Genomic DNA, 26,006 nt, shown 5'->3' with positions numbered 1-26,006 from the left:
AATTGATATATATGAATTAGTATCATCATAACCAAATACATTGGTAATTTGAATTTCACACAAATAAGTTCTACTTTTTTAATGGAGCAATTTAAATCAATTTAAATATATACAAAAAGAGAAGGGCGGCGGTGGGTAACAAGAGTAAACATATAAACCATTTTCTTATTATTGATAATTCAAGATCCAAACACAATATTTTAACACAAAGTTAAAACAAAAGCCTAAACCCTAAAAGAAACTTATGTTAATTTAAATCACTGATATTTGGAACTTATATTTTCCTTAATGATGACATTTGGGCTCAAATGCAAATGGTCCAACAGTGAAGAGTTTTAAAGAAATCCCCTTAGACACTGATCGTTTCACTGGCTTAAGAAGAGCCCCAGTAAGACCGCCATGAAGATTTGAAGGTTTTAGTGCTTTTGGTGAATTATCTAAAACAACGTTGCAATGGCGAGTTGAATAACCTACAATGTTCTTTGGGCCACCAATATAGAAGTAACCTTTCTTATCAGTCTTGGCTTTAAGGACCAACTTATGTTTGGCGTTGTTGCATTGGAGCTTCACAATGGCACCTTCAATTTTCAAAACAACATAATAATTTTAGCAACAAATAACACATAACGTTGGAGAAGGTTTGGTCAAAACTCTTATGAAATAATATTTTTAGATCTATCTACATTGTACATCAAATATTAGGCCAAAAGAATGTTTGAAAAATAAACTAAATTTAACATAATATATTACTTATATATTTTCATTCTTCATGCAAGATTGTAGGCAATGCTCCACGTGACAAAATATAGTAGAAAAACAAAGATGAAAATAAAAAAAAAATACTTTTTAAAATAAAAAGACAAATAAAATAAAATGGTGTTGAGACATATAAAGTTGAGAAACAAACCAAGAAGTGGTGTAGCTCCCTTTAGGGTGTCAACACCATTATGGTTGCAAGATTTGACATAAACAACTCCTTCAACAACTATCAAGCTTCTTGAAAGAAGAGGTGTGTGAGTAGGGGCATGAGCCGGAGGGTGGTGATGGTGGTGAGTTGGGGGCTTTGCAGATTGAGGGGGAAGTAAAGGTGTGTGAACTGGAGGTTTAATAGGGGCATGAGCAGGAGAGTGATGATGATAATGGGTGGGGGGTTTTGCAGGGTGACGAGGATGTAAAGGAGTGTGAAAATGTGAAGGGGCGGGGGATGGTGAGTGATGTTGGTGGTGGTGATGGGTTGGAGGTTTGGCAGGATGAGGATGATGTAAAGGAGTGTGAACCGGAGGCTTAATAGGGGCATGTGCGGGAGAGTGATGATGATGATGATGATGGGTTGGGGGTTTTGCAGGGTGACGAGGATGTATAGGAGTGTGAACATGGGAAGGAGTAGGGGATGGTGAATGATGTTGATGCTGGTGGTGGTGATGGGTCGGGGGTTTAGCAGGGTGAGGAGGATGTAAAGGAGTGTGAACATGAGAAGGTGCATGGGATGGTGAGTGGTTGTGGTGTGGTTTATGAACCGGTGACTTAGTTGGGGGATGAAGTGGAGTTGCTGGTTTGTTATGAAAAGTTTCTAGCTCTTCAGTAAATGCTATGAAAGAGGTTATTTGGAGAAAGAGAAAAAACAATACCAGAGTTTTGGCCATTTTTTTTGTGTTAAGAGAAAGAACCTTGAAAGAGAGGGAGAGGATTGATGTTGGTGTGTTGAGAGAGTGTGAGAGTTGAGTATCATTGCGTTTTTTTTGTGTGTGGTAAACATTGTTTCTTTAATTATGTTTTTTAGTTGATGCCCAAATTTATTGAAATTTATTTGAATTTAAGGGGCAAATTAAACTGTTTCCTTTTATTCATGCTTGTTAGTGCAAGACATAAAGAGAAATTTGGGAAGGGGATCAAGGGAATACTGAACTGAAGTGTAGGAAACTTGTTTTTGAGCACCAGTAAGAATACATCTATATATTTTTTTTAAGGAAGGGGGAATATACGTATGGTATGGTATATATTTACACTCTAATAAAATCGATACCTTTTTATATAAAAAAAAAGAAAAAATCGATGCTTTTTTGTTACCAATAAAGTTAAAGACAATTTTTATTTTTATTTTTTAGGAAAAAGTTAATGACAATTAAAATACTGTTTATTGACCTGTTTAATAAAGGTACTTGCAGGCAAATTCTGAAGGATATCTTTGCAATTGTCAAAATTATTTCTTGCTCTATCTGTATGTCCCAATTTTTTATTTTTTTTTAGAGGTATGTCCCAATATTTTGTCCCTCTGATGCCTCCATTAAATAATTAATTTTCAAGATTATTGCACTATATATATGTGTTGATGGCTTACATATCAAATGTTTTTTTTTTACGAATGCATAACTAGCTATGCACATTACACATTTGTTTAAGTAAGGACTTGTGTTGTAAACAATTGCGATAGAGGAAATATGAAAGACAAATTAGAAATAATCCTTTTTTTAAGGATTTATTGAGAAATAATCCATTTTTAAAAATAATTAAAATAAAGTGTGATACTTTTTAAATTACTAGAAATTAATGATTAATCTTCGTTGAGAAATTAGTGGGCATTTTTTTTTTTTGAGAGCAAATTAGTGGGCATTTAAGATGAGTTTTCTCCTCTCAAATTTTTTTTTTCTTCCTTTAGGCATGCAATAGCCGAATATTCAATTTATGGGTCATGATTAATTTTAGAATGTCATATTAAGCATACATTTTATTTTTTGTACATGATACTAAGCGAGTTGAGATCCTCTCCATTTCCTAAATAAAACGAAAATGTCTCTTACTATGAGTGTGTTTGTTTCAAGTTATATTCGTAGATTCTTGGGAATAAAATGATAGGAATACACGTGCCTATGTTTGTTACAAGTTTACTAAATTTTATTCTCGGATATAAAACGTTTCTGGGAATAGAAAATTTTTCCCAAGGAAAAGGGTGGGAGTAAAGTTCTCATGGAGATGAGAATAAATTAATGAGTAATTTCCTATTATAATTCCTATTTTTATGGTTCCCAGAAATATTATAATGTTAAGCAAACATATTTTTTTTAAATGCCTTGGAATAAAATTCCCATCTTTTTTTTTGTTTGAAGGAAAAATTTCCATCTTTATGTTCCAAGGAATGTTATTCCTATGAATAAATTTGATAAACTTAAAACAAACACATCCTATAATTTTAAAATAAATAAATGATATAAATGCACACATTTATTGAATTTGAGATATTAATTGAACATTTATACCATAAAACTTTGATAATGGAACAAATGAAGAAGGAAAAAAATACAAAGGATCTTAACTCATGCTAAACCCACGTTATAATGTTTATTATTTTACAAACTGAATTTGTGGGTATGACTTGAAAATGTTTAAAAGATTATTGTAAATAAATATGCAACTAGTTACAGTCAGAAGATGACTCGATTATAGTACAACTTTTTTATTTCCTTCTTCCGAATTTAGCGCCAAAGCTCACATTAGTGTTAAGAATGGGAGAATCTTAAATTCAACTTTGTATCGGTACATATCAAATGTCCTTGCGGCTACCATCACACTCGTGCGTATGGATAAATTTCTTTTCTCTTTTTTGGATCAAGTAATTCAATGATTTGAAATTCACACCTCTTCAAACTCTCTTTATTTAAGGTTAAATATGTTTTTGGTTCCTATAAATATGTCAACTTTTCGTTTTAGTTTTTATATAAAATTTCTTCAACTTTTAGTCCTCCAAAAGTTTTTCCTCTTCACTTTTGGTCCCTCATTTAAATAAACTCATATGTAGAATTCATATTTTTGAATAAAATAGTATAGAAAAATTTATAATATCATAAAAATCTCTCCAAAAAAAAAAAGATTTTTTAACAAAACATGAATTTTTTTTTTGGTCAAAAACAAAACATGAATTAAATATGAATTTTTATATTTTTGGTGGTTAAAAAATCATATTTAATTTATGTTTTGTTGAAAAATTCAATTTTTTTTTTGGAGTGATTTTTACAATATTCTACACATTTTAGCATAAGTTCATTAAAAAAATACAAAAATTGACTTAAAAATAGGGACCAAAAGTAGTGATTGAAAGCTTTATAGGGACTAAAAGCTGAAGGAAAATTTTAGAGAGGTTAAAATGAAAAGTTGGTATATTTATAGGGAAAAAAACATATCTAACCCTTTTTTTATATAGCCAAGAAATTTATTTAAAAAAAAAATTTTAATGCATCTTTGATACCCTTATTTTTATTTTTGGGTTAAATAAGTTTTTGGTCCCTATAAAATTTGTGTGATTATGCTTAAAATTTTAATTTTTTGAAAGATTATTTACAGACATGCTAAGAACATTATAGGGTTAAATGTGTTTTACCCCCTGTAAGATAGGTTATTTTCGTTTTTCTCCACCGTAAATTTTTTTTTTTTTATTTACCCCCCCGTAATTTTACTTTTTTTGAAATTTTTTCTTTTTTTTTATGACCTATTAGGGGGTATTCAAAAAAATATATATTTTACAAGGGGTAAATAAAAAAAAATATTTTACAGAGGGGGAAAACCGGAAATGACCTATATTACAGGGGAGTAAAACACCATTAATCCAACATTATAAGAAACATTTTAACAAAAAATTATAATTTTTTAATATCTAATGAATTAAATATGAATTTTTTTAAACGTTAAAATTTCAAGATAAAAGTAATCAAAATTGGATCTAAAGAACAAATTTTAGCTCATTTTTTGTGGAGGAACTTATTATAATGTTCTAAACAAGTATGCAAAAAATATTCAAAATATTTTAAGCATAATTAAACAAATTTTTATTCAATAGGGATCAAAACTACGTGGTGAAAATTTTTATAGGGACTAAAACATGTCATTTTTTTTTTCTGAGGACTAAAAACTAAATTGAATATATTTATAGAGACCAAAAACTTATTTAACCCTTCACTTTTCTAAAGATTTGGTACTCCTATTTTAAAATTCAGCTTTCTGGTCCTTCTATTTCAATTTTTCTAACTTTTGATCTCTCATCCGATTTTAAGGTCACCTTTGACGACGTGTCTTAGTCACTAATGACATGACAAGGCACATGTGGACATATTGAATTCATGGACTTCTTCTTACGAGCTCTTCCATGCCATTAATGACTTGAACACATCATCAAAGTTAAACTTAAAATATGGTAGATGATCAAAAGTCATAAAAGTTTGAAATAGGAGGACCAAAAAGCTGAAAGCAGAATTTTAAAACAAGGATACCAAAACTTTAGAAAAAATGAAAATACGTTTACCAGAAGTGCATTTAAGCCAAAGAAAGAAAAAAGGAAGAGATTGGGGGGCTAAGCCAAATCCAATGAAACAAACAAACAACATAAAAGTTTCAAGGATCAGCACTAAAAAGTTACAACCAAAACTAGTTATGAAAACCTAAGCTACGAGCAAGCCTTTAAGGAACACTAAGCTAGAGAAAGAAACCAATGAAATCACAAACCAATGCACAAGACAGCCACCTGCCCAAGAATCTCCTCCATACTGAGAAATTGATGCTATTTCCTGTCCAATCTTGCAAAAATTAAGAACAGGATTTGAATCAACCTCATAACAAAACTCATATGGCATTCTCTTTGTTAACACCTTTTGAAACGAGTTTGTATATATAATCACTATGTCCACTTGATTACTGCAATCTATTATGCTTTTGGTTCAATTTGTCCTTTTGTTGCCTATTGGAGATATAAGAGGTGAAATCTCTATCAACTTCTCTATCACTCACTTGGTAGTTATTTCTTTCATTTGCCATATCTTGCTCCTCATACACTACTAGAAAAAGTAAAATTAGGGAGGAAAATCACTGACGGAAAAAATAAAATTCCTCACAAATTCCTTAGTCGTAAAATTTAGTGACGGAATTAGAGAGAGATTTCACGTTTTCCCTCTCTAAATTTCCCTCACTAATTTTTACTTTTTTAGTAGAGATAGGATAGGTTTCCCCAGAATTTTAAGGGTTAATAGGGCCATTGCAATATTAGCGAATTTCGGTTTTAGTCACCATAAAAAAAAATTTAGATTTTGTCCCTGCAATTTCAGATTCCTCCACTTTTGGTCGTTCATTTAACCATGTTAGCAGAATCTGAAGTAGATAAAATAGTCACAAGGAAGGGGGGGTTTGAATTGTGACCCTTTAAAAATTAATCCTGCCACTTAAAAGTTATTCTCAAGTTGATAACTTGGAATGGTTAAGTTAACAGACAGACTTCAGAACGTTCTGAAGTATTAGTATAAACACAATTTGAATAATTAAATGTGTTTGTGTGTGTTGTGTTTACTGTAAGTAAATAGTAAAAAGAAAAGAAGAAGAACACACAGAAATTTATAGTGGTTCACCCAATGTGGGTTAGTCCACTCCTCACAATCTTGTGAGATTTTCCACTATGATGCTTGAGATAACTTCTCAAATCCTACACCTTACAACCTTGTTCACCTGAACAATTACAACAACTGTATTCTCTTAGCCTCAGCAGGCTTACACCTTTCTTGCTAAGTTACCCACTTAGACTTTACACCTTTCTGCTCAAACTAACACTTTAGTACCCCTAAAGCTAGATGAGACTTTCTTTACAATTTGTATGGAGGTTGAATGATATAGATCAGACAAGAGAAGAATGGAGGTTGAGATTTATCTTTTAAAAGATAAGAGAGATATTGATTTACACTTTTGAAGACTTCTTGGAATCTTTGTGATGATCAATATTTTTGCTAAAGCTTCAAACACTCTTATGTTGTTTTCTTGTATGCTTTGCAAAGGTGTATTGTATGCTGAGGTCTTGATCTCTATTTATAGAGTTCTTGAGCCTTTGTAGCCGTTGGAGAGTGACCACTGGTCTTATGCCACGTGTTCTGGGACCCACCAACTTTAACTTGAAATTCTGGGCAAACTGAGATACTTCAGAATGTTGTTCGAATACTTCAGAATGTTGTTGAATACTTCAGAATGTTGTTGTGTTCTTCATGATCTTCATCTGAGTTCATGTGGATGAACGGCCAGATATGCATCTGGGTTTTTTGCAGATGAATGTATCATGAACTTCTGGGTTATACTTGAAGATTGTTCTTGGACATACTTCAGAATGTTCCTGTAGCAGATCTTCTTTGAAATCTGTCTTGGAACGCGTGCAGGATATCATAAAGTGGTGCTGTCACTTCACTTCCATGTTTTAGGGGATTTGGTTTGCTTTGTACAGTACCAACTCCCTTATGTGTCGAGATCTTGATGAATCAGATCTGATCTTGCTTTTGACTTTGCCTCTTGCTTTCCAACTGCTGTACTGTTCACGTCAGAAAAAGCATGGAGCAGGAACGAACATTCTGAACTCAGGGGACTTCAGAATGTTTCTTTTGTTTCACTTAGGATGATTTGTAAGACTTGTAATTAATGTAATCAAATCCTAATAGTGAAACATTTATGAAGTGCAGCATGGAAAACATCTAGGATGATATTCTTAATGGAATATTCCTAATGTTTTGTACTTCAATTGTTCATAGTCTTAAATGAACATTGAAGATGCCCTTTTTGACTTTAATCAAATAAATGCTTTTATTCCTTGATTGATCTCAGTCATGTACTTTTCTAGGCCTTCATTTAAGTCACGTGAACCTTGCATGTTCTTCATTTAGTTCATGAATTTCTGGGCTTGGTTCTTGATGTTCATCATGAACAACCTTCTGAACTCTGTCCAACCTTCTGAACTCTTTTTAACTTTCTGAACTCTAACTGAGTTCTTAAGTCTTTATGTCCTTTGATTCTTTGTATCTTGGTATGAATTTACACTTGTTCCTGTCTTAGTTAACCACTCAAGAGCACAAGTTAAATACCAACAAATTAATCAAAGTCCATTAATTCCTTAATCATCAAGGTTTGTTATCTTTAAAATAAATTAGGGATTTTGCCTCAACAATCTCCCCCTTTTTGATGATGACAAACCTATGATTTAGGATTATGGATTTTGATTATATATATGAGAAGTTTCAGAGCTAAAAATATATTTTTATGCTCCCCCTCATTTTTATAATTCATGCAGTGAGTTTTTTAAAAGCTTTATAAAGCTCCCCCTCACTTTTATAATTCAAGGCATAAATAAAACATGCACATTTGAACCAAATTCATTTTCATTCATTGATTGTTAAAACATTCAGTACAAGTACATGACTTATATGGTTCAAAAACAAAAAAGGAATTATGAATGCATATGTGATCAAGCAAAAAATGGAATGAAGTTTTAAGAACTTCTCCAACAAGATTTGATCACTGACCTACTTAGGGCCTAAACCTAGAAACTTAAAGACATAATTATCCTAAAGCTTCTCCCCTTTTTGTCATCTGCAAAAAGATAAGGAGGTACCAGACACAGAGAACTAAGGGGTGGAATCCCCAGAGTCAGAGGAGGGCTCAGAGTCAAATACACTAGGATCTTCAAAAATAGGAGGGTCAAGAGCCAGACCAGGAGCATGAACATCAATGGTCCACTTAGCTAGCACGCAGGCAATCTTATGAGTTTTGGTGGAGACCCTAAGTGCCCTGGCAGCCATTTTCTCAGTTTTGGATATTTTGGTGGAGGGAGCAGGAGCAGATGTTTCAACCTTGTTCTTAGAAGGACCATCTTTGGTAACAAACGTATCCAGAGATTCAAAAAGGTCAGGAATGTTAGGCAGCTTGCTAGTGGTTTTGTTTGTGATTGGAGAAGGCAATACACTTGGAGTGAGCAGAGGAGAAACAAAGAATTTTCCAACTTCTGATTCCATGGTAGAAGTGGAGAAATTCAGATTTTGATTTTGAGGGGTTTGTTGAGCCATGAGGTGAACTTCATCAGAGGGAAGTGATCCTGATGCTTGAGGAATAGGATCAGCTGACATCTCATTCTCTTGAGGCAAGCTAGGTTCAGCAGATGCATTTGTCTGAACATTCTGAACTGTGATTGCAGGATTTTCTTGAAGTTCCTGAATCATTTCGTGAGCTTCCTGAAGCACTTCCTCATTGTTTTCAGGCTGTGCATCTTGGTACACATTCACATCTGAGCTTGGATCTTCCACATTTAGATCAAGGCCAGTTTGATTTTCAGCTTGCTCAAAACCTTGAGGCTCCATTTCATCATGTCCATCACTCATTCTTTGAGAGACAAGAATTTCAGCCACATCTTGCATGTCTTGATCATTTTCCTGAGATCCTTCTTCCACAGCATAAGCAACTTCTTGAGCAGTTTGCTCAGTATTTTCTTCAACTTCATTAACTTTCTGAAGTTGTTCAGTAGGAGGAGTATCAACATTCTGAACTTCAACAGCAACAGTTGAGTCAACATTCTGAAGTTCCTCTTCAGAGATTGCAGCAACTTGGGGTTCATCTTGAGTTGGTTCTTCTTCTGTTTCCTGAGAGACATCTTCTTCTTCTTCTTGCATCTTGTCTTGACCAGCAACATCTTCTTCTTTCTCAGACTCTTCAACATTCTGATCTTCTGCATTTTGCTGAAGGATTTCCTTTGCATTTTCAGCAATATCTTGGAAAAGATTTACATCAGAGGATTCACCATCCTTTGGTGGGGAATCAGCCATTTCATCATCAGACTCTTCTTTTTCAGAAGAGTTTTCTTCCTCTTGTCTTTGAATGCTTGAAAGATTCCTGACTTTCTCAAGCTTTCTCTTCTTACTTGGCTTCTTAACATTCTGAACTGAGTGTCTTTTGACAGAGCTAGTTGTTTGAGAAGACACAGGAGTAGGCATGTTGGAGGTGGTTATGTGGAGTTGAGCTAGAGTTTTTGATGTGAATCTCATGAAGGAGTAATCACCGTCTTCTCCTTCAAGATTAACCTTAGCAGATCTTAGTATGGAAGTGATATGCATACCATAAGCAAGGGCAGCATTTGATTGTTTGGGGTTCAAACATGAATCAGTCATGTGTTGAAGAATGATGTAACAGAGGTTCAACCTTTTCTTTATGATCATATGATACATGATACACAAATCTGTATCAGTGACTACTTCAAAAGTGCCACTTCTAGGAAGCAGAGTGTGTCTGATCATATTGTGAAGGATTTTAGGAACATCTTTCAGATTTGTGGAGTTGAAAGGGAGGTCAGGTTTGGTGTACTCAACTATGAGTTTGTTACGACTGACTTTCATCTCATGAAACCAGGAAGGAAAGAAAAGTTCATTACCTTCATTTGGAATTCTTAAAGCTTTTGAAAGAAAATCCTTGGTGATTTTGATTTCAACGCCTTTGACAGTGGAGATGAGGATCTTTTCCTTCTTCTTTTCTTTGATTTTCATTGAGCTGTAGAACTCTCTCACCAGATTCTCAAAGGTGAGATCTTGAAGCGACACAAAGCATGACCAATCCTGAGAATCAGTGTATTCTCGTAGATTCCAGTTTTTCTTCTTTAGATCTGCAAAGTCAAAGTATTTTGCTTTGCTCACTGGTCTCTGAGATTGTTTAGCTTCCTTCTCAGCTTTCCTTAAAGATGCAATTAGTTTGACATCTTTTCCCTTGCCATGCTTCTTGGGTGGAGTTGTTTCTTTCTCTTCTTCCTCTTCTGATGAGTCCTTCTCAGAAGTTTCAGATGCAGGAGGGGTTTCAATCACTTGAGTCTTTCCTTTCTTCTTCTTAGACTCAGCTTTTGAAGTTTTTATGAATTCAGAGAGAGTTTCATCACCATCATCTCTTTCTAATGAGTCTGTGAGGTCAATATGAGAAATTGTTTTGGTTTTGGAAGTTGAGGATCCAGACCTAAGTCTTGAGGATTTTCTTGTTGCCTTAGGTTTGATAGCTTTCTTTGGTTTGGATGGTTTAGTGGTTTTGGTGACTGGGATAATTTCATCAGGGAGTATGGTATGAACAGGAGTTTCGTTCTGAGGGGATGAGTTTGATTCATCAGCAGCGGTTTGGAATGATGATTCAGATTGATCAATTGGTGTTGAATCATCTTCAGATGGTGGACAAGTTGTTTTGGTTCGTGCCATTGAAGACCCTTAAGCAAAAACAGAGTTTTGGAAAAATGGAGAGAGAAAGGAGATAAAGTGAGATTAGAAGTGTGAGAGGTTTAGTAGAGAGTGATGATTAGTCTTATAGAGAAGACGTGAGAGAGTGGGAAAGAGAAGTGAGTAGTTGGAGACAGTTTTATGGGGAAGGAAAAAATAAAAACTGTAAAGATGGAAAGAGAAAGTAAAGTAGCCGTTGAAGAGGGAAGGTGAAGAGACGGTTTGGACAGTTTTTTTTTTTTTACTGTCTAGTAGTTATTGTCCAAGCTAAAACTGCTTTTTGAGACAGCATTAAATGCTTAGAGATATAGAGGGATTACTTTTAAATAATCATTTTAAAAATGAGTTATTTAATTTGTTCAAAAGGACAGTTATGAACATTTTTATCAGATGCGAACATTCTGAACTTTTGCAAACGTTCTGAACTTTTGCAAACATTCTGAACTTTGTTTGAACTTTCTGATAAGAATCAGATAGCATCAAGGGGGTTGGTTTATGGCCCTTAGTGCTTCAGTAATCAACTTTTGTTGGGATTTTTCATGATTAACAATTTTTCTTTAATAAAATTGAATCTATCCTCAACCAATGGTTTTGTAAAAATGTCAGCTAATTGATTTTCTGTATCAACAAAGCTTAATGCAATATCCTTTTTCTGAACATGGTCTCTAATGAAATGATGTTTAATTTCAATGTGTTTAGACCTAGAATGCTGAATTGGATTTTTAGAAAGATTTATAGCACTTGTGTTATCACACAAAATAGGAACATTTTTGTACCTTAGTGAATAATCTTCCATTTGATTTCTGATCCATAAGATTTGAGAGCAACAATTTGCTGCAGATACATACTCAGCTTCAGTTGTGGAGAGTGCAATGGTGTTTTGCTTTCTGCAAGACCAACCAATCAATGCTTGTCCCAAGAATTGACAGGTGCCACTTGTACTCTTCCTCTCAACTTTGTCTCCAGCATAATCAGCATCACAATAAGCTACAAGATCAAAACTAGAACCTTTTCTATACCAAAGGCCCAGATCAGTAGTACCTACTAGATATCTAAAAATCCTTTTAACTGCAGTTAAATGGGATTCTTTTGCACAAGTTTGAAATCTAGCACATAAACCTACTGCAAACACTATGTCAGGTCTGCTAGCAGTTAAATACAATAATGATCCTATCATGCCTCTATATTCTTTTTCAGAAATAGATTTTCCACTCTCATCCCTATCTAAACTTGAAGATGGATGCATGGGGGTGACCATGATTTTTGCCTCATTCATTTTGTATTTCTTAAGAATGTCTTTGACATACTTTTCTTGACTTATAAAAATTCCATTTGGATGTTGCTTGATTTGTAAACCAAGGAAAAAACCAAGTTCACCCATCATGCTCATCTCAAATTCACTTTGCATGAGATTGGAAAAGTCTTCACACATTTTTATTTTTGTAGCACCAAAAATAATATCATCTACATAAACTTGGACAATCAGTAAGTTTGAGTTATGAGTTTTTCTGAAAAGTGTGGTATCTATTTTTCCTCTTGAAAAACCATTTTCAATCAAGAATGTGCTAAGTCTATCATACCAAGCTCTAGGAGCTTGCTTAAGACCATAAAGTGCTTTAGTTAGTTTAAAAACATGATTTGGGTTCTCTTTATTTATGAAGCCAGGAGGTTGACTTACATAAACTTCTTCATTTAGAAAACCATTTAGAAATGCACTTTTCACATCCATTTGAAAAAGTTTAATACTTTTATGTGCAGCATAAGCAAGAAGTATTCTAATGGCTTCTAACCTTGCTACTGGTGCAAAAGTCTCATCATAGTCAATACCTTCTTGTTGATTGTAACCTTGAGCTACTAGCCTTGCTTTGTTTCTGACAACCTTACCTTCTTCATCAAGCTTGTTCCTGAAAACCCATCTTGTTCCAATGATGGTTTTGCTTTGATTATTTGGAACTAAATTCCAAACTTTATTTCTTTCAAACTGAGAAAGTTCTTCCTTCATGGCTTCAATCCATGAGTCATCAATGATGGCTTCATTGATTGACTTAGGTTCCAATTGAGAAATCATTGCCATGTTGTTATCTTGAAAGGACAATCTGGTTCTTATACCATCAGTTGTGCTTCCAATGATTTGTTCTGCAGGATGATCTCCTACCATTCTCCAACTTCTAGGAGGACTCTGAAGTGATGGATCTTGATTATTCTGATCATCTTCCTTATCTACTGTACTTACAGTGTCTTGATTTGAAACATTCTGAAGTACTGGTTCTTTAGTTTCTTCACTCTCTTTGAGTTGAGAATGTTCATTATATTCATCAAATATGACATGCATACTGATTTCAACTGTCTGGGTTTTTAGATTGTATACTCTATAACCTTTGGAAGTTGTAGAGTATCCTAAAAAGATAGCTTTATCTGATTTAGGATCAAACTTACCCAATTTTTCTTTATTGTTCAGAATGTAGCAATAGCAACCAAATATGTGAAAATAAGATATGCTAGGTTTGATATTTTTCCAGAGTTCATATGGGGTTTTATTGAGAACCTTTCTTATTGAAACTCTATTCAAAATGTAGCAAGATGTGTTAATGGCTTCTGCCCAAAAATAATCTTCAACATTTGATTCATTTAACATGGTTCTAGCCATTTCTTGTAAAGTTCTATTTTTTCTTTCAACAACTCCATTTTGTTGTGGAGTTCTTGCACAAGAAAAATTATGTTTAATACCCTTTTCATCAAAGAATGTTTTGAAAGATGCATTTTCAAATTCACCTCCATGATCACTCCTAACTGTTATGATATTTGAGCTTTTTTCATTTTGAACTCTTATACAGAAGTTTTGAAATGCTTCAAAAGATTCATCTTTATGTTTTAAAAATAGAACCCATGTAAATCTGGAAAAGTCATCAACAATAACAAAACCATATCTTTTGCCAGTTAGACTTGCAGTTTGAACTGGACCAAAGAGATCAATGTGAAGAAGTTCCAAAGGTTTCTGAGTTGAAATAAATTCAATTGTTTTGAAACTACTTTTGACTTGTTTTCCTTTAACACAAGCTTCACAGATCTTGTCCTTTTCAAAGCTAATCTTTGGCAAACCTCTAACTAGATCAAGTTGAGAAAGTTTAGCAATGGTTTTCATACTTATATGACCAGCTCTTTTGTGCCAAATCCATTTATCTTTTTCAAGAGAAATAAAACATGATTCAGCTGGCATATCATTTAGATCTAGAACATATAAGTTCTTTTTCCTTGATCCAGAAAAGAAAAGTTTGTTAGAGGAGATTTGTCTTATTTCACATATGTTAGGTTTAAATATAACTTCAAATCCACTATCACACAATTGACTTATGCTAAGTAGATTGTGTTTCAAACCTTCTACATACTGAACATTTTCTATCTTAGCAGAGTTAAATTTTCCTATAGTACCTTTTCCTCTGATTTTACCTTTGTCATTGTTTCCAAATGTCACAAGTCCTCCATCCTTCTTTTCAAAGGTTAGAAAACAATTCTTGTCACCTGTCATGTGTCTAGAACAGCCACTATCCAAGTACCATGGCTTTGTTCTTGCACCTTGAGGCAAGACCTACATTTGACAAGACAAAAACTTTAGGTACCCATGTAATGTTGGGTCCTTGAGGGTTAGTTCTTCTAAGAGATCTTTTCTGAATGTAACTTTCTGTCTTGTATGATCAGATTTGTTACAGCAGGAACATATCATCTTAGCCTTCTCAGCCTTTTGTGAACTTTCTGATCTATTAAGATGAGAACGTTCTGAACTAAGATTAATCTTATTTTTTTTAATAAACTTCTTCTTATGATAACATACAGATACATCATGTCCTAATCTATCACAGTATGAACATTGTAATTTCATTTCAGCCTTTTGAGGTACAAAGTTTTTAATGAGATTCTTGTTTGGATCTTTGAATCCTAAACCAGATTTCTCAGCACTTTTGCTTTGAGATCCCAAAATATTTTGAAATGTTTCTGTAGACTTTATGAAGCATGTGAGATCATTTTTCAGTTTCTCAACTTCATTTTTCAAAAGAATGTTTTCCATCTGTACCTCAGAAGGTTTGGAATAAATGTTCTTTTGCCTTTTGTTTAATTCTCTTTGTTGTTCAGACATTTTAAAATGAGAGTCTTGCAAAGTTTGTATGGTTTTTCTAGATTCATCATATTTATTTTGAAGTTTTTCCTTTTCTATTTTTAGTTCAGAAAGTTCCTTGATTAATGACTGACATCTATTAGTTAAGAAGTTTGAATCATATAAAAGGCTATCAAGTTTACTTTCAAGGTCTTTATATAAAGGATGAGTTTTGTAGACAATTACCTCTTCTTCATCATCTGTTTGAGCCATCAAACTTAAGTTGGCTTCCTCATCTTCTTGTGATTCTGTTTCTTCCATGTCATCCCAGGTGATCATAGCTTTCTTCTTGAAAGGTGGTTTTCTTTGCACCTTTTTAATGTCAGGACATTCACTTTTGTAGTGTCCAGTTTTGTTGCAGCCAAAACAAGTGACCTGACTTTTGTCAGTTTCAGTTCTGTTGTTGTTGCTTGTGTTGGGAAATTTCTTCCTGATTTGATTTCTTCTCATCATCATTCTTTGTATCCTTTTTGAGATTAGTGCTAGTTCATCTTCAGCTTCTTCTTCATGAACTTCTTCTATTTCTTGTGTTTCTTGCACATCATCTTCAGTTACTGATGAGGTTTGCTGAGAGGCTTTCAAGGCAAGTGACTTTACCTTCTTTACTGGTTTGTCTCCTTGAAGTACAACTTCATGAGCTCTCAGTGAACCAATGAGATCTTCCAGGTTCATAGATTTCAAATCCTTGGCCTGAGTGATTGCAGTGACCATAGGTCTCCACATACTTGGAAGACATCTCAATATTTTTCTGATTCTCTCATGAGTGGAATATGCTTTTCCAAGAGATCTCATTTCATTTACTATTGTAGTAAATCTGGCATACATCTCATCAATGGTTTCATTTTCACTCATTTCAAAGACTTCAAACTTTCTGACTCCAATGTCAATTCTGGTTTCTTTGACATGAGATGTACCTTCATGATGTACTTTCAAGGTATCCCATACCTCTTTAGCATTTTTGCATTCATCAACTCTTTCACTTTCTTCCATGGTTAGTGCACATGATAGAAAGAGTCTAGCTTTAGAGTTTAGCAATACCTGAGCCTTTTCATCTGTTGACCATGCACTCTTAACTTTGATGATCCCTTCTTTGGTTAGTGGAACAAAGTCTCCATCTGTGATTACTGTCCACATGTCATTGTCCTGAGATCTGAGAAAGAGTTCCATCTTGCCTTTCCAGAAGTAGTAGTTTGAGCCATCAAAAAGTGGTGGTCTGTTTGATGATCCTCCTTCAGCTATGTATTTGACTTTAGACATACTTCCTGAATCTTTTCTCTAACACTTGTTTAAGTGTTCAAACCCTTAGAGCTGGCTCTGATACCAATTGAAGTAGATAAAATAGTCACAAGGAAGGGGGGGTTTGAATTGTGACCCTTTAAAAATTAATCCTGCCACTTAAAAGTTATTCTCAAGTTGATAACTTGGAATGGTTAAGTTAACAGACAGACTTCAGAACGTTCTGAAGTATTAGTATAAACACAATTTGAATAATTAAATGTGTTTGTGTGTGTTGTGTTTACTGTAAGTAAATAGTAAAAAGAAAAGAAGAAGAACACACAGAAATTTATAGTGGTTCACCCAATGTGGGTTAGTCCACTCCTCACAATCTTGTGAGATTTTCCACTATGATGCTTGAGATAACTTCTCAAATCCTACACCTTACAACCTTGTTCACCTGAACAATTACAACAACTGTATTCTCTTAGCCTCAGCAGGCTTACACCTTTCTTGCTAAGTTACCCACTTAGACTTTACACCTTTCTGCTCAAACTAACACTTTAGTACCCCTAAAGCTAGATGAGACTTTCTTTACAATTTGTATGGAGGTTGAATGATATAGATCAGACAAGAGAAGAATGGAGGTTGAGATTTATCTTTTAAAAGATAAGAGAGATATTGATTTACACTTTTGAAGACTTCTTGGAATCTTTGTGATGATCAATATTTTTGCTAAAGCTTCAAACACTCTTATGTTGTTTTCTTGTATGCTTTGCAAAGGTGTATTGTATGCTGAGGTCTTGATCTCTATTTATAGAGTTCTTGAGCCTTTGTAGCCGTTGGAGAGTGACCACTGGTCTTATGCCACGTGTTCTGGGACCCACCAACTTTAACTTGAAATTCTGGGCAAACTGAGATACTTCAGAATGTTGTTCGAATACTTCAGAATGTTGTTGAATACTTCAGAATGTTGTTGAATACTTCAGAATGTTGTTGTGTTCTTCATGATCTTCATCTGAGTTCATGTGGATGAACGGCCAGATATGCATCTGGGTTTTTTGCAGATGAATGTATCATGAACTTCTGGGTTATACTTGAAGATTGTTCTTGGACATACTTCAGAATGTTCCTGTAGCAGATCTTCTTTGAAATCTGTCTTGGAACGCGTGCAGGATATCATAAAGTGGTGCTGTCACTTCACTTCCATGTTTTAGGGGATTTGGTTTGCTTTGTACAGTACCAACTCCCTTATGTGTCGAGATCTTGATGAATCAGATCTGATCTTGCTTTTGACTTTGCCTCTTGCTTTCCAACTGCTGTACTGTTCACGTCAGAAAAAGCATGGAGCAGGAACGAACATTCTGAACTCAGGGGACTTCAGAATGTTTCTTTTGTTTCACTTAGGATGATTTGTAAGACTTGTAATTAATGTAATCAAATCCTAATAGTGAAACATTTATGAAGTGCAGCATGGAAAACATCTAGGATGATATTCTTAATGGAATATTCCTAATGTTTTGTACTTCAATTGTTCATAGTCTTAAATGAACATTGAAGATGCCCTTTTTGACTTTAATCAAATAAATGCTTTTATTCCTTGATTGATCTCAGTCATGTACTTTTCTAGGCCTTCATTTAAGTCACGTGAACCTTGCATGTTCTTCATTTAGTTCATGAATTTCTGGGTTTGGTTCTTGATGTTCATCATGAACAACCTTCTGAACTCTGTCCAACCTTCTGAACTCTTTTTAACTTTCTGAACTCTAACTGAGTTCTTAAGTCTTTATGTCCTTTGATTCTTTGTATCTTGGTATGAATTTACACTTGTTCCTGTCTTAGTTAACCACTCAAGAGCACAAGTTAAATACCAACAAATTAATCAAAGTCCATTAATTCCTTAATCATCAAGGTTTGTTATCTTTAAAATAAATTAGGGATTTTGCCTCAACAGAATCTGCATAAATTACCTCAATGTAATTTCAGATTCCTCCACTTTTGGTCACTCATTTCACGTTTAAATGAGGGACTAAAAATGGAGGAATCTGAAATTACAGAGACCTAATTAAAATTACTTTTTTACAAGTACTAAAATCGGAATTCGCTTATATATTACAAGGACCAAAAATAGTATTAACCCTAATTTTAAAGAATTTGAACACTTTTCTTTTGAGCTTCATTGATGAAGCAGATGTTTTTAGAACCATCCACTGGTTGAAATTCTGGCACCATAGAGACAGTTACCATATCAGCTGAGTGTAGAAAAACCAACCGAGTTCCTGGACAGAAGAGCATTTTACACTTGAGCATGAAATTGATTCGACAAAACTGTATTAACGTCAGGCAGCCAATCTTCAGGATTGGAGATATTGGCATGAGCCTCTGTATCTTCAGAGGTATGTTTTCCTCTATAATTGTGAGCATCATTTGTTATGATATCTATTGCACCGACGCTTCTGATCTAAGGTGTGTCCCAAAATCATAACTTATGTCATTTTCTCAAAATTTTATCATTGTGGATGCGTTAAGGTCGTGTCCCGTGTATGTATCCGTGTTTCATAGGTAATGATTCTGTCATGAAAAGCCAGAGCTGTGAAATGGTTGGTATTAATATCACTTGAAACAACCTTAGCCACTTCATTAGCCGATTTTCGTGCAAAAGAATGCACCAATTCAGTCCCTGCTGTATCAACAATATTATCTATAGAGTGGGGTATTACAATATTTTTTGCTTCATATACTCGCTCCATCCCTATATCTAAGCACTCTTTTGAGTAAAAATTTGTCTCTAAATATAAACCCCTTTTTAAATTACTAGACGCATTTATTATTTTTTTGCTAAACATACTCCTAATTAGTACTACTAACTTGTTTTGAAATATGAAAAGTCAAATTTAATACACATACAAACAAATGACAATTTGATAATATTAACACACAAAATAGACACGTTAATTGCACTAACAACGTTTCTTAAGAAATATGAAAAATGCAATGGATGCTTACATACAGGGCAGTGAATATTTTAAAACTACATTACTTCTATAAACAATATAAAGGGGTTTAAAAAAGTAATGCATTGTCCCGTGAGCATAACTCAATTGGTAGGACAATGCATTATTATATGCAGGGGCCGGGGTTCGAAATCCGGACACCCCACTTATTCACCTTATAAGGTGAATTCTAGCCACTAGATTACCTGACCAAAAAAAATAAAAAATAATGCATTAACAAGAACGAATTCACTCCTTCAATGTTGTTCAACCTTTACAACCACATCACATTCATATTCTATCATTTGAAAACATTCCATTGCACCCGTAAAAGCGAAGGAAAAAAAAACCATAAAAAATAATGAGTGACCAATTAGAAAATGAAAAGACATGATTATTTAGTGAAGAGTACCACCTTCATTCATCCCATTCACATTTCCCTCTTATAAGAACCTCCTTTGCATATTATCCTTCTTCCCTACTTTATCCCCCATCCTTGCCCTATCTCTCAACAACGATTGTCGACGACCCTCCCTCTTATATCACTTTCTTATTCCTCTTTTCCATTTTGCTTCCACAAAAATATAACTGCTTCCGCAAAAATATGTCGATATTTATTGATTATTCATGTTGAATTACATTCTTCGCTATTTTCAGACGTTTCTCTCTAAAAATATTTCAATTTGAATATCTTAACTTATAATCACAATTTGTTTCTTTCCAGGCTTCTTTCGAACCGGGAACCAAAACCTTCAAACCAAATAAGGTTAGTCTCATGTCAATAAAAAGTGGGTTTTGTGGAAGATTAAAAATGAGAATGAACTTAGAAGACTCCAAAGTCTGTATTATTTTCCTCGGTAATTTTTTTTTCCAAGATGATAAAATTAGTTCTCTTAACCCTTTTGGTCGCAATTTCTATATATATTTCAACTCTCAATGTCATCTTACTCTATTTTGGGCACTATGCTGTGAGCAAAAGTATAAGTGACCATTGAGTATTTTAAAATGTGTAGTGAAGTATTACATATTATCAAATATAATATCTTTTTTTTTTTTGTTTGTAAAGGCAGATGTAACACTATTGTTAGCGTCATAAAAAAAGGAAAATGCTAAACTTCCTGAGAGAAATCGTCCTTATAACATCACAAACCTACATGATTGGCTATTCAACAACATAAAATCACAAGCATGTAAATCCTATCAACTTTACTAAATTCCAGATAAACCCATCATACCACTGTACACAATTCACATTCCGATAACCTTGAAACCCTCAATTATCATCAAACTCAAATAAGCAAAGCTCAATTGACACATGTGACTATCTGACACGACATTGACACATGTAATTACATCCAATTATGTATCTTCTCAAATTATTATCGGCGTCAATGTGTGAGTGTTGTGACCGGTATTGGTCTCTGGGAGTTTTTAGCAGGCAAGTAAGTCCCATGAATCCCACGTTGTGTTTGTGTCAACTACCTGAATAGTAGAAACTCAATTTTCCATAATTTCCTTCATTCCTTCATTCATTCATGCATTTATTCCATCATTTTCATCATTCATTCAATCATTCACAATCATTCATTCAATAATAATTAACATACGCATAATAAAACCCAAAATTACGCAAAATTAAAAGCCGATAAACTAATCAAAATGTCATAAAAATATGCAAAGGCGTGAGGGTAAATATATTACATCAAAATCCCTCAAAAATGTCAACAACACATAAAAAGAAAAATATACAAATGTCCTAAAAACGCTAGAACAAGACCTTACTCCTCCCGTGGACTATGACTCCTAGTCCTATTCCGCGGAACCAGCACCTCCTGCATAATGTTATACTCGGACGGGATGCCATCGATAATGTAGGTAATGATAGGATTTGCATACACATCAGGAACTCCATTGCACTATCCACTCTGGCTATGATGTTCTCGATGATCTGAAGTGGTTCGGGAACCTGTCTTGCCCACTGCTGCTCAACAATAACCTCCTTGTAAGGAGGGACATGAGTTGTGTAGTCAGCAACGAGCACAGGGACGATCATAATAGGATGAGATACACGGTAGAACCATCTCATGTACCCCACCTCATGCTTCCACACCTCGTCTTCCGGGACCGGATCACCCCTCTCCTGCTGGCTAAGGACATGGACAGAAAACTCCATGAAGGCCATAACAAAACTCCATGGCGTAAGATCCTCAATCGTCATAGGAGGTCTGGAATGGTCTGGACATAGTAGTACTGCCTCAGAACCTGCTCCAGCAAGTGACGGCACATCCTGTCTTTGCTGGCCATGATTCATCCGGAGTACCAGCATATGACATGAAAAGGCGTCACATCTCGCCGAGACTCGTACGACCTTCAAATGACATTATGATGCTCCATCAAATCAAGTAGGCTTCTGTAGTGTCCAAGATTAGCATAGCCTCTGGAAGATTTCCATCTACCATAAGCGGGTCAGCACGCTCGTACTCTGGCTCACGCTTCCTTAGAATGAGTTGCTTGAAGTGCGCCATAACCCATCCCTGCAAACACAAAGAGACAAATTTATATCAGCACAAGTATCATACAAACAACTATTTATTTATGATCCACTAAAAAATTAAGGATTTTTTTTTTACCACAAGCAAGATCATGTAACCACCAATGGCGCTAACAGCTGAGTCGGAGGTAAGAGAAAACTACTCATACAGGAAAGCAAGTGTCATCCCGCCCCATGACCAGTCGTCCAACCTGTCCAAATCCCGAAGTGCAAGCAACCATAGCAGATTAACGATACTATTGTTCTTGCCGGCAAAAATGGTGTAGCCAAGCAAGAGCAACAAAAAAACCTTAACGCAGGCGGTCCTAACAACACTCTGCTCCACCTCATCCACCTCTGATGCAGGCACCACCAACTAATTACACCTATTCAACAATAATTCTTAACGCGTCTTCAGTTTAGTGTAACTGACATGAGCACCACATCATTTTTTCACCTCGGCCCTCGCCACCACCTCTGTAAAACATAGCTCATCCTGCAGCAGCTTTTTGCCCTGGTCATGATCTAACTCCTTCTCCTCAATGAGCCTCCCAGTGCAGGGGATGTCTAGAAGACATGCCAAATCATCTAGTGTGACGGTCATCTCCCCAACAGGCAGATGGAAGTTGTTGGTGTCCAAATACCATCTCTCTAACAAGGCACAAATGATCCCGTGAGTAATGTCGTACCGAGTCTTAAGGAGGGGGCAAGATCGAAATCATTCACCGGTCCCTAGAACAAGTCATTTGCTTCTCCCGACAACGGCACTGTCAAGTGACTAAGCCTAAGCTTCTTCTCGTGAAAGACGCCGGTCAACGTATGCGACAATTGAAACTGAAATACAACAACAACAACAAAAAAAAAACTCCGTTAGAAAAAAAAAGTAAAATAAACATGAAATATTTTGACATAAATTTTAATATTCTAACATAGACATGAAATAAGTAAAGTAAGTAAAATAATAATAAATTTTATTATTCTAACATAAACATGAAATAAGTAAAATAATAAGTGACATATCATTAAAGTAAATAAAGTAATTATACTTACTTTGGGATCGACCCTTACCCTGCATGCCACATATTTACCAAAGTTCGGTAGAAGTGATAACTCATAAGGCCCCTAGGAAAGGCCTTCAGTCCGGCCTCAAACTCCATCCTCGGTTCCTCCTGAGCTTCACCTTCCTCCCGGTGAGCCTCGCCCTCATCCTGGTGAGGCTACTCATACTGAGGCTGATACACCTCATGCTGATGATGATACTGGGTCAAGTCCACTATCTGGGACTCAGCCGACTGTGAAGATGAATCCTCCGCATCAATAGCCCTACCAAAACTCATGCCCCTGAAGGAAAATCGATTTTAATACAGAATAAACAACGGAAATATAATTCGATTTTCTTTCTTTGGATCATTACGAATTACACATGAATCAGTGATTCGATTGTTACCACGAAGTGTGAAACTGAAAACTAAAAGCTGGAATCTGGAAACCGGAATCACGATCACAGCAAAGCAAGCAGCAAGCAGCAAAGCCTCTAGCAAGTCCACACGAACAGTGCTCCTCCAAAACTCGGTGCTAGCCAAGGAATCAGAAGTCTCAAAGAGCTAGGGTTTCTTCAAAACGCGTAACCTCAAACTTCAGCACTGGGGTTATATTTATAGAACTCCTTGTGTGCTATGCAAGTCAGAAGCCACTATTGGACTTCATTAAGCCCAATAACGAGTTTAGTAATTTTGCTAACTAATTAGCTTTATTTACTAAACGCACCCCTTATATAAGTCGTACTTATATATTTCTCTTTTGACTGTTCTTTGTGTGTGACCCTATAGGTTCTAGTCACGTTGGAAATAATATTAAATTTGATATTTAATATTATAAACAATGAGCGGTATCTAGCAACACATCATTGCTACCCAAGTGACAAGAATGTCAAGTGATCTGACGAAACCTTTCATGATAATATTCATGTGTACAATTACTCCTTTGTCTCGATACCTTTTATTGATCCCAAGGCATAGGTATTGTCACCCTTGTATAGATCAATAATTATATTTCTTGATTCCGAAATATACTGAATAACAAATAAGTCCAATATCTCATATTGACTTAGTTCGGCATGGCCATGCAGTTTTACAGTCATATTTCATCAAGAGGCCTAAAGATATATCTCCTGTTTATGAGGAGGGACAAATCCCATCTAGGACACTCATGCCCCTTAGCATGATTCATCAAGTACCCATCAACCAACGTTATGATTATCCTTTTACAGACAACGTTAGAATGACAACAAAGCACTTGAGTCCACATCTAGGGATCATAGTGGTTTCAGGTCTAAGAGCGATATACATTATTATCATTGTGAGAATATCTTATGACAATTTCATAACTTACTATGTAGTATTCTCACGGTGGGTCAATCCAATATAAATATTACTCCTAATATTTATATCTATGTATAGACTTGATATCTCATATCTATGACCCATGAGATGCGGTCATCAGTCTACATACATAATAGTCTCGACGCTTTATTATTATCCTTTATTCATATTAAAGCTTTGACTACGGATACATTTAAGAATAACGTTCTTTAAGATAATGTAATCTCATGATTAAGTCACAGTTAATATATTATTACACGAACTATCTATTCTAAGGACATTATTAACATTATCTAAATATAATAAAGAGTGCCATATATTATTCAATAATAAAAGTCATGATACATAAGATAGGTTTAACATAAACTATTGGCCTTTAGGGCTTACACAAACAATCTCCCACTAGCACTAGAGCCAATTAGGCATAAACCTAATACCCATAGATCTAGTATGACCATCATGCTTCTACTGGGCAAGAGCTTTAGTAAGTGGATCAGCAACATTGTCTAATGTTGGTACTTTGCATATTTTAACATCTCCTCTTTCGATAATCTCTCGAATAAGATGATAACGCCTTTGTATGTGTTTGGATTTCTGGTGAGATATAGGTTCTTTGGCTTGTGCGATTGCTCCATTGTTATCACATTGTAATTCAATGGGATCCACAATACTTGGAACTATTCCAAGATCAGAAATGAATTTCTTAATCCAAACAGCTTCATTTGCGGCATTGGATGCAGCAATATACTCGGCTTCAGTTGTAGAATCAGCGACTGTTTCTTGCTTTGAACTTTTCCAACTCACAGCACCGCCATTTAAGCAAAACACATATCCAGATTGCGATTTAAAGTCATCATGATCGGTCTGAAAACTAGCATCAGTGTAACCAATTACAGAGAGCTCTTCTTGACCTCCATAGATCAAGAAAGTATCCTTAGTTCTTCTCAAGTACTTAAGGATATTCTTGACAGCAATCCAATGATCGTTGCCAGGATTAGACTGGTATCTGCTTGTAGCACTTAAAGCATATGAGACATCTGGTCGAGTACATATCATAACATACATGATAGACCCAATTGCTGAAGCATATGGAATATCACGCATTTGATCCCTTTCTTCATTAGTCGAAGGGGATTGAGTCTTTGATAGATGTATTCCTGACGACATAGGGATGAATCCTTTCTTGGAATCATGCATATTGAAACGTCTCAGGACTTTGTCTATATATGTACCCTGACTTAAGCCAAGCAATCTTTGTGATCTATCTCTATAGATCCTGATTCCTAATATATAGGAGGCTTCACCTAAGTCTTTCATAGAAAAGCATTTCCCTAACCAAGTTTTGATTTCTTGTAATGTAGGGATGTCATTTCCAATTAATAATATGTCATCCACATATAAAATCAGAAATGAAACTATGCTCCCACTAACCTTCTTGTAAACACAAGGCTCATCTTCATTTTTAATGAGTCCATACTGTTGTACAATTTCATCAAAGAGAAGATTCCAACTTCTAGAAGCTTGCTTCAATCCATAGATTGATCGCTGCAATTTGCATACCCTTTTGGTTGCTTTAGGATCGCCAAATCCTTCAGGTTGTGTCATGTACACATCCTCAAGAAGATTTCCATTAAGGAAAGCAGTTTTGACATCCATTTGCCAGATTTCATAATCATGATATGTTGCGATAGCAAGTAAGATCCGAATGGATTT

At 35.0% G+C, this 26,006-nt stretch overlaps 1 protein-coding gene across 1 annotated transcript; it reads right to left on the bottom strand.

The window, feature by feature from the left end:
* Window positions 1-285: 285 nt before the first annotated feature.
* Window positions 286-1,643, bottom strand: LOC11436430 (non-classical arabinogalactan protein 30). Its single transcript, XM_003614252.1, has 2 exons — window positions 908-1,643; window positions 286-578 (listed from the first exon to the last, which is right to left on the bottom strand). The coding sequence occupies exons 1-2, from the start codon at window positions 1,641-1,643 to the stop codon at window positions 286-288; spliced, it is 1,029 nt and encodes a 342-aa protein (XP_003614300.1).
* Between the last annotated feature and the right edge of the window lie 24,363 nt (window positions 1,644-26,006).

The sequence above is a fragment of the Medicago truncatula genome, chromosome 5, assembly GCF_003473485.1.
Source record: "Medicago truncatula cultivar Jemalong A17 chromosome 5, MtrunA17r5.0-ANR, whole genome shotgun sequence".
Taxonomy (NCBI): domain Eukaryota; kingdom Viridiplantae; phylum Streptophyta; class Magnoliopsida; order Fabales; family Fabaceae; genus Medicago; species Medicago truncatula.
This window is presented reverse-complemented; position numbering and strand designations above follow the sequence as displayed.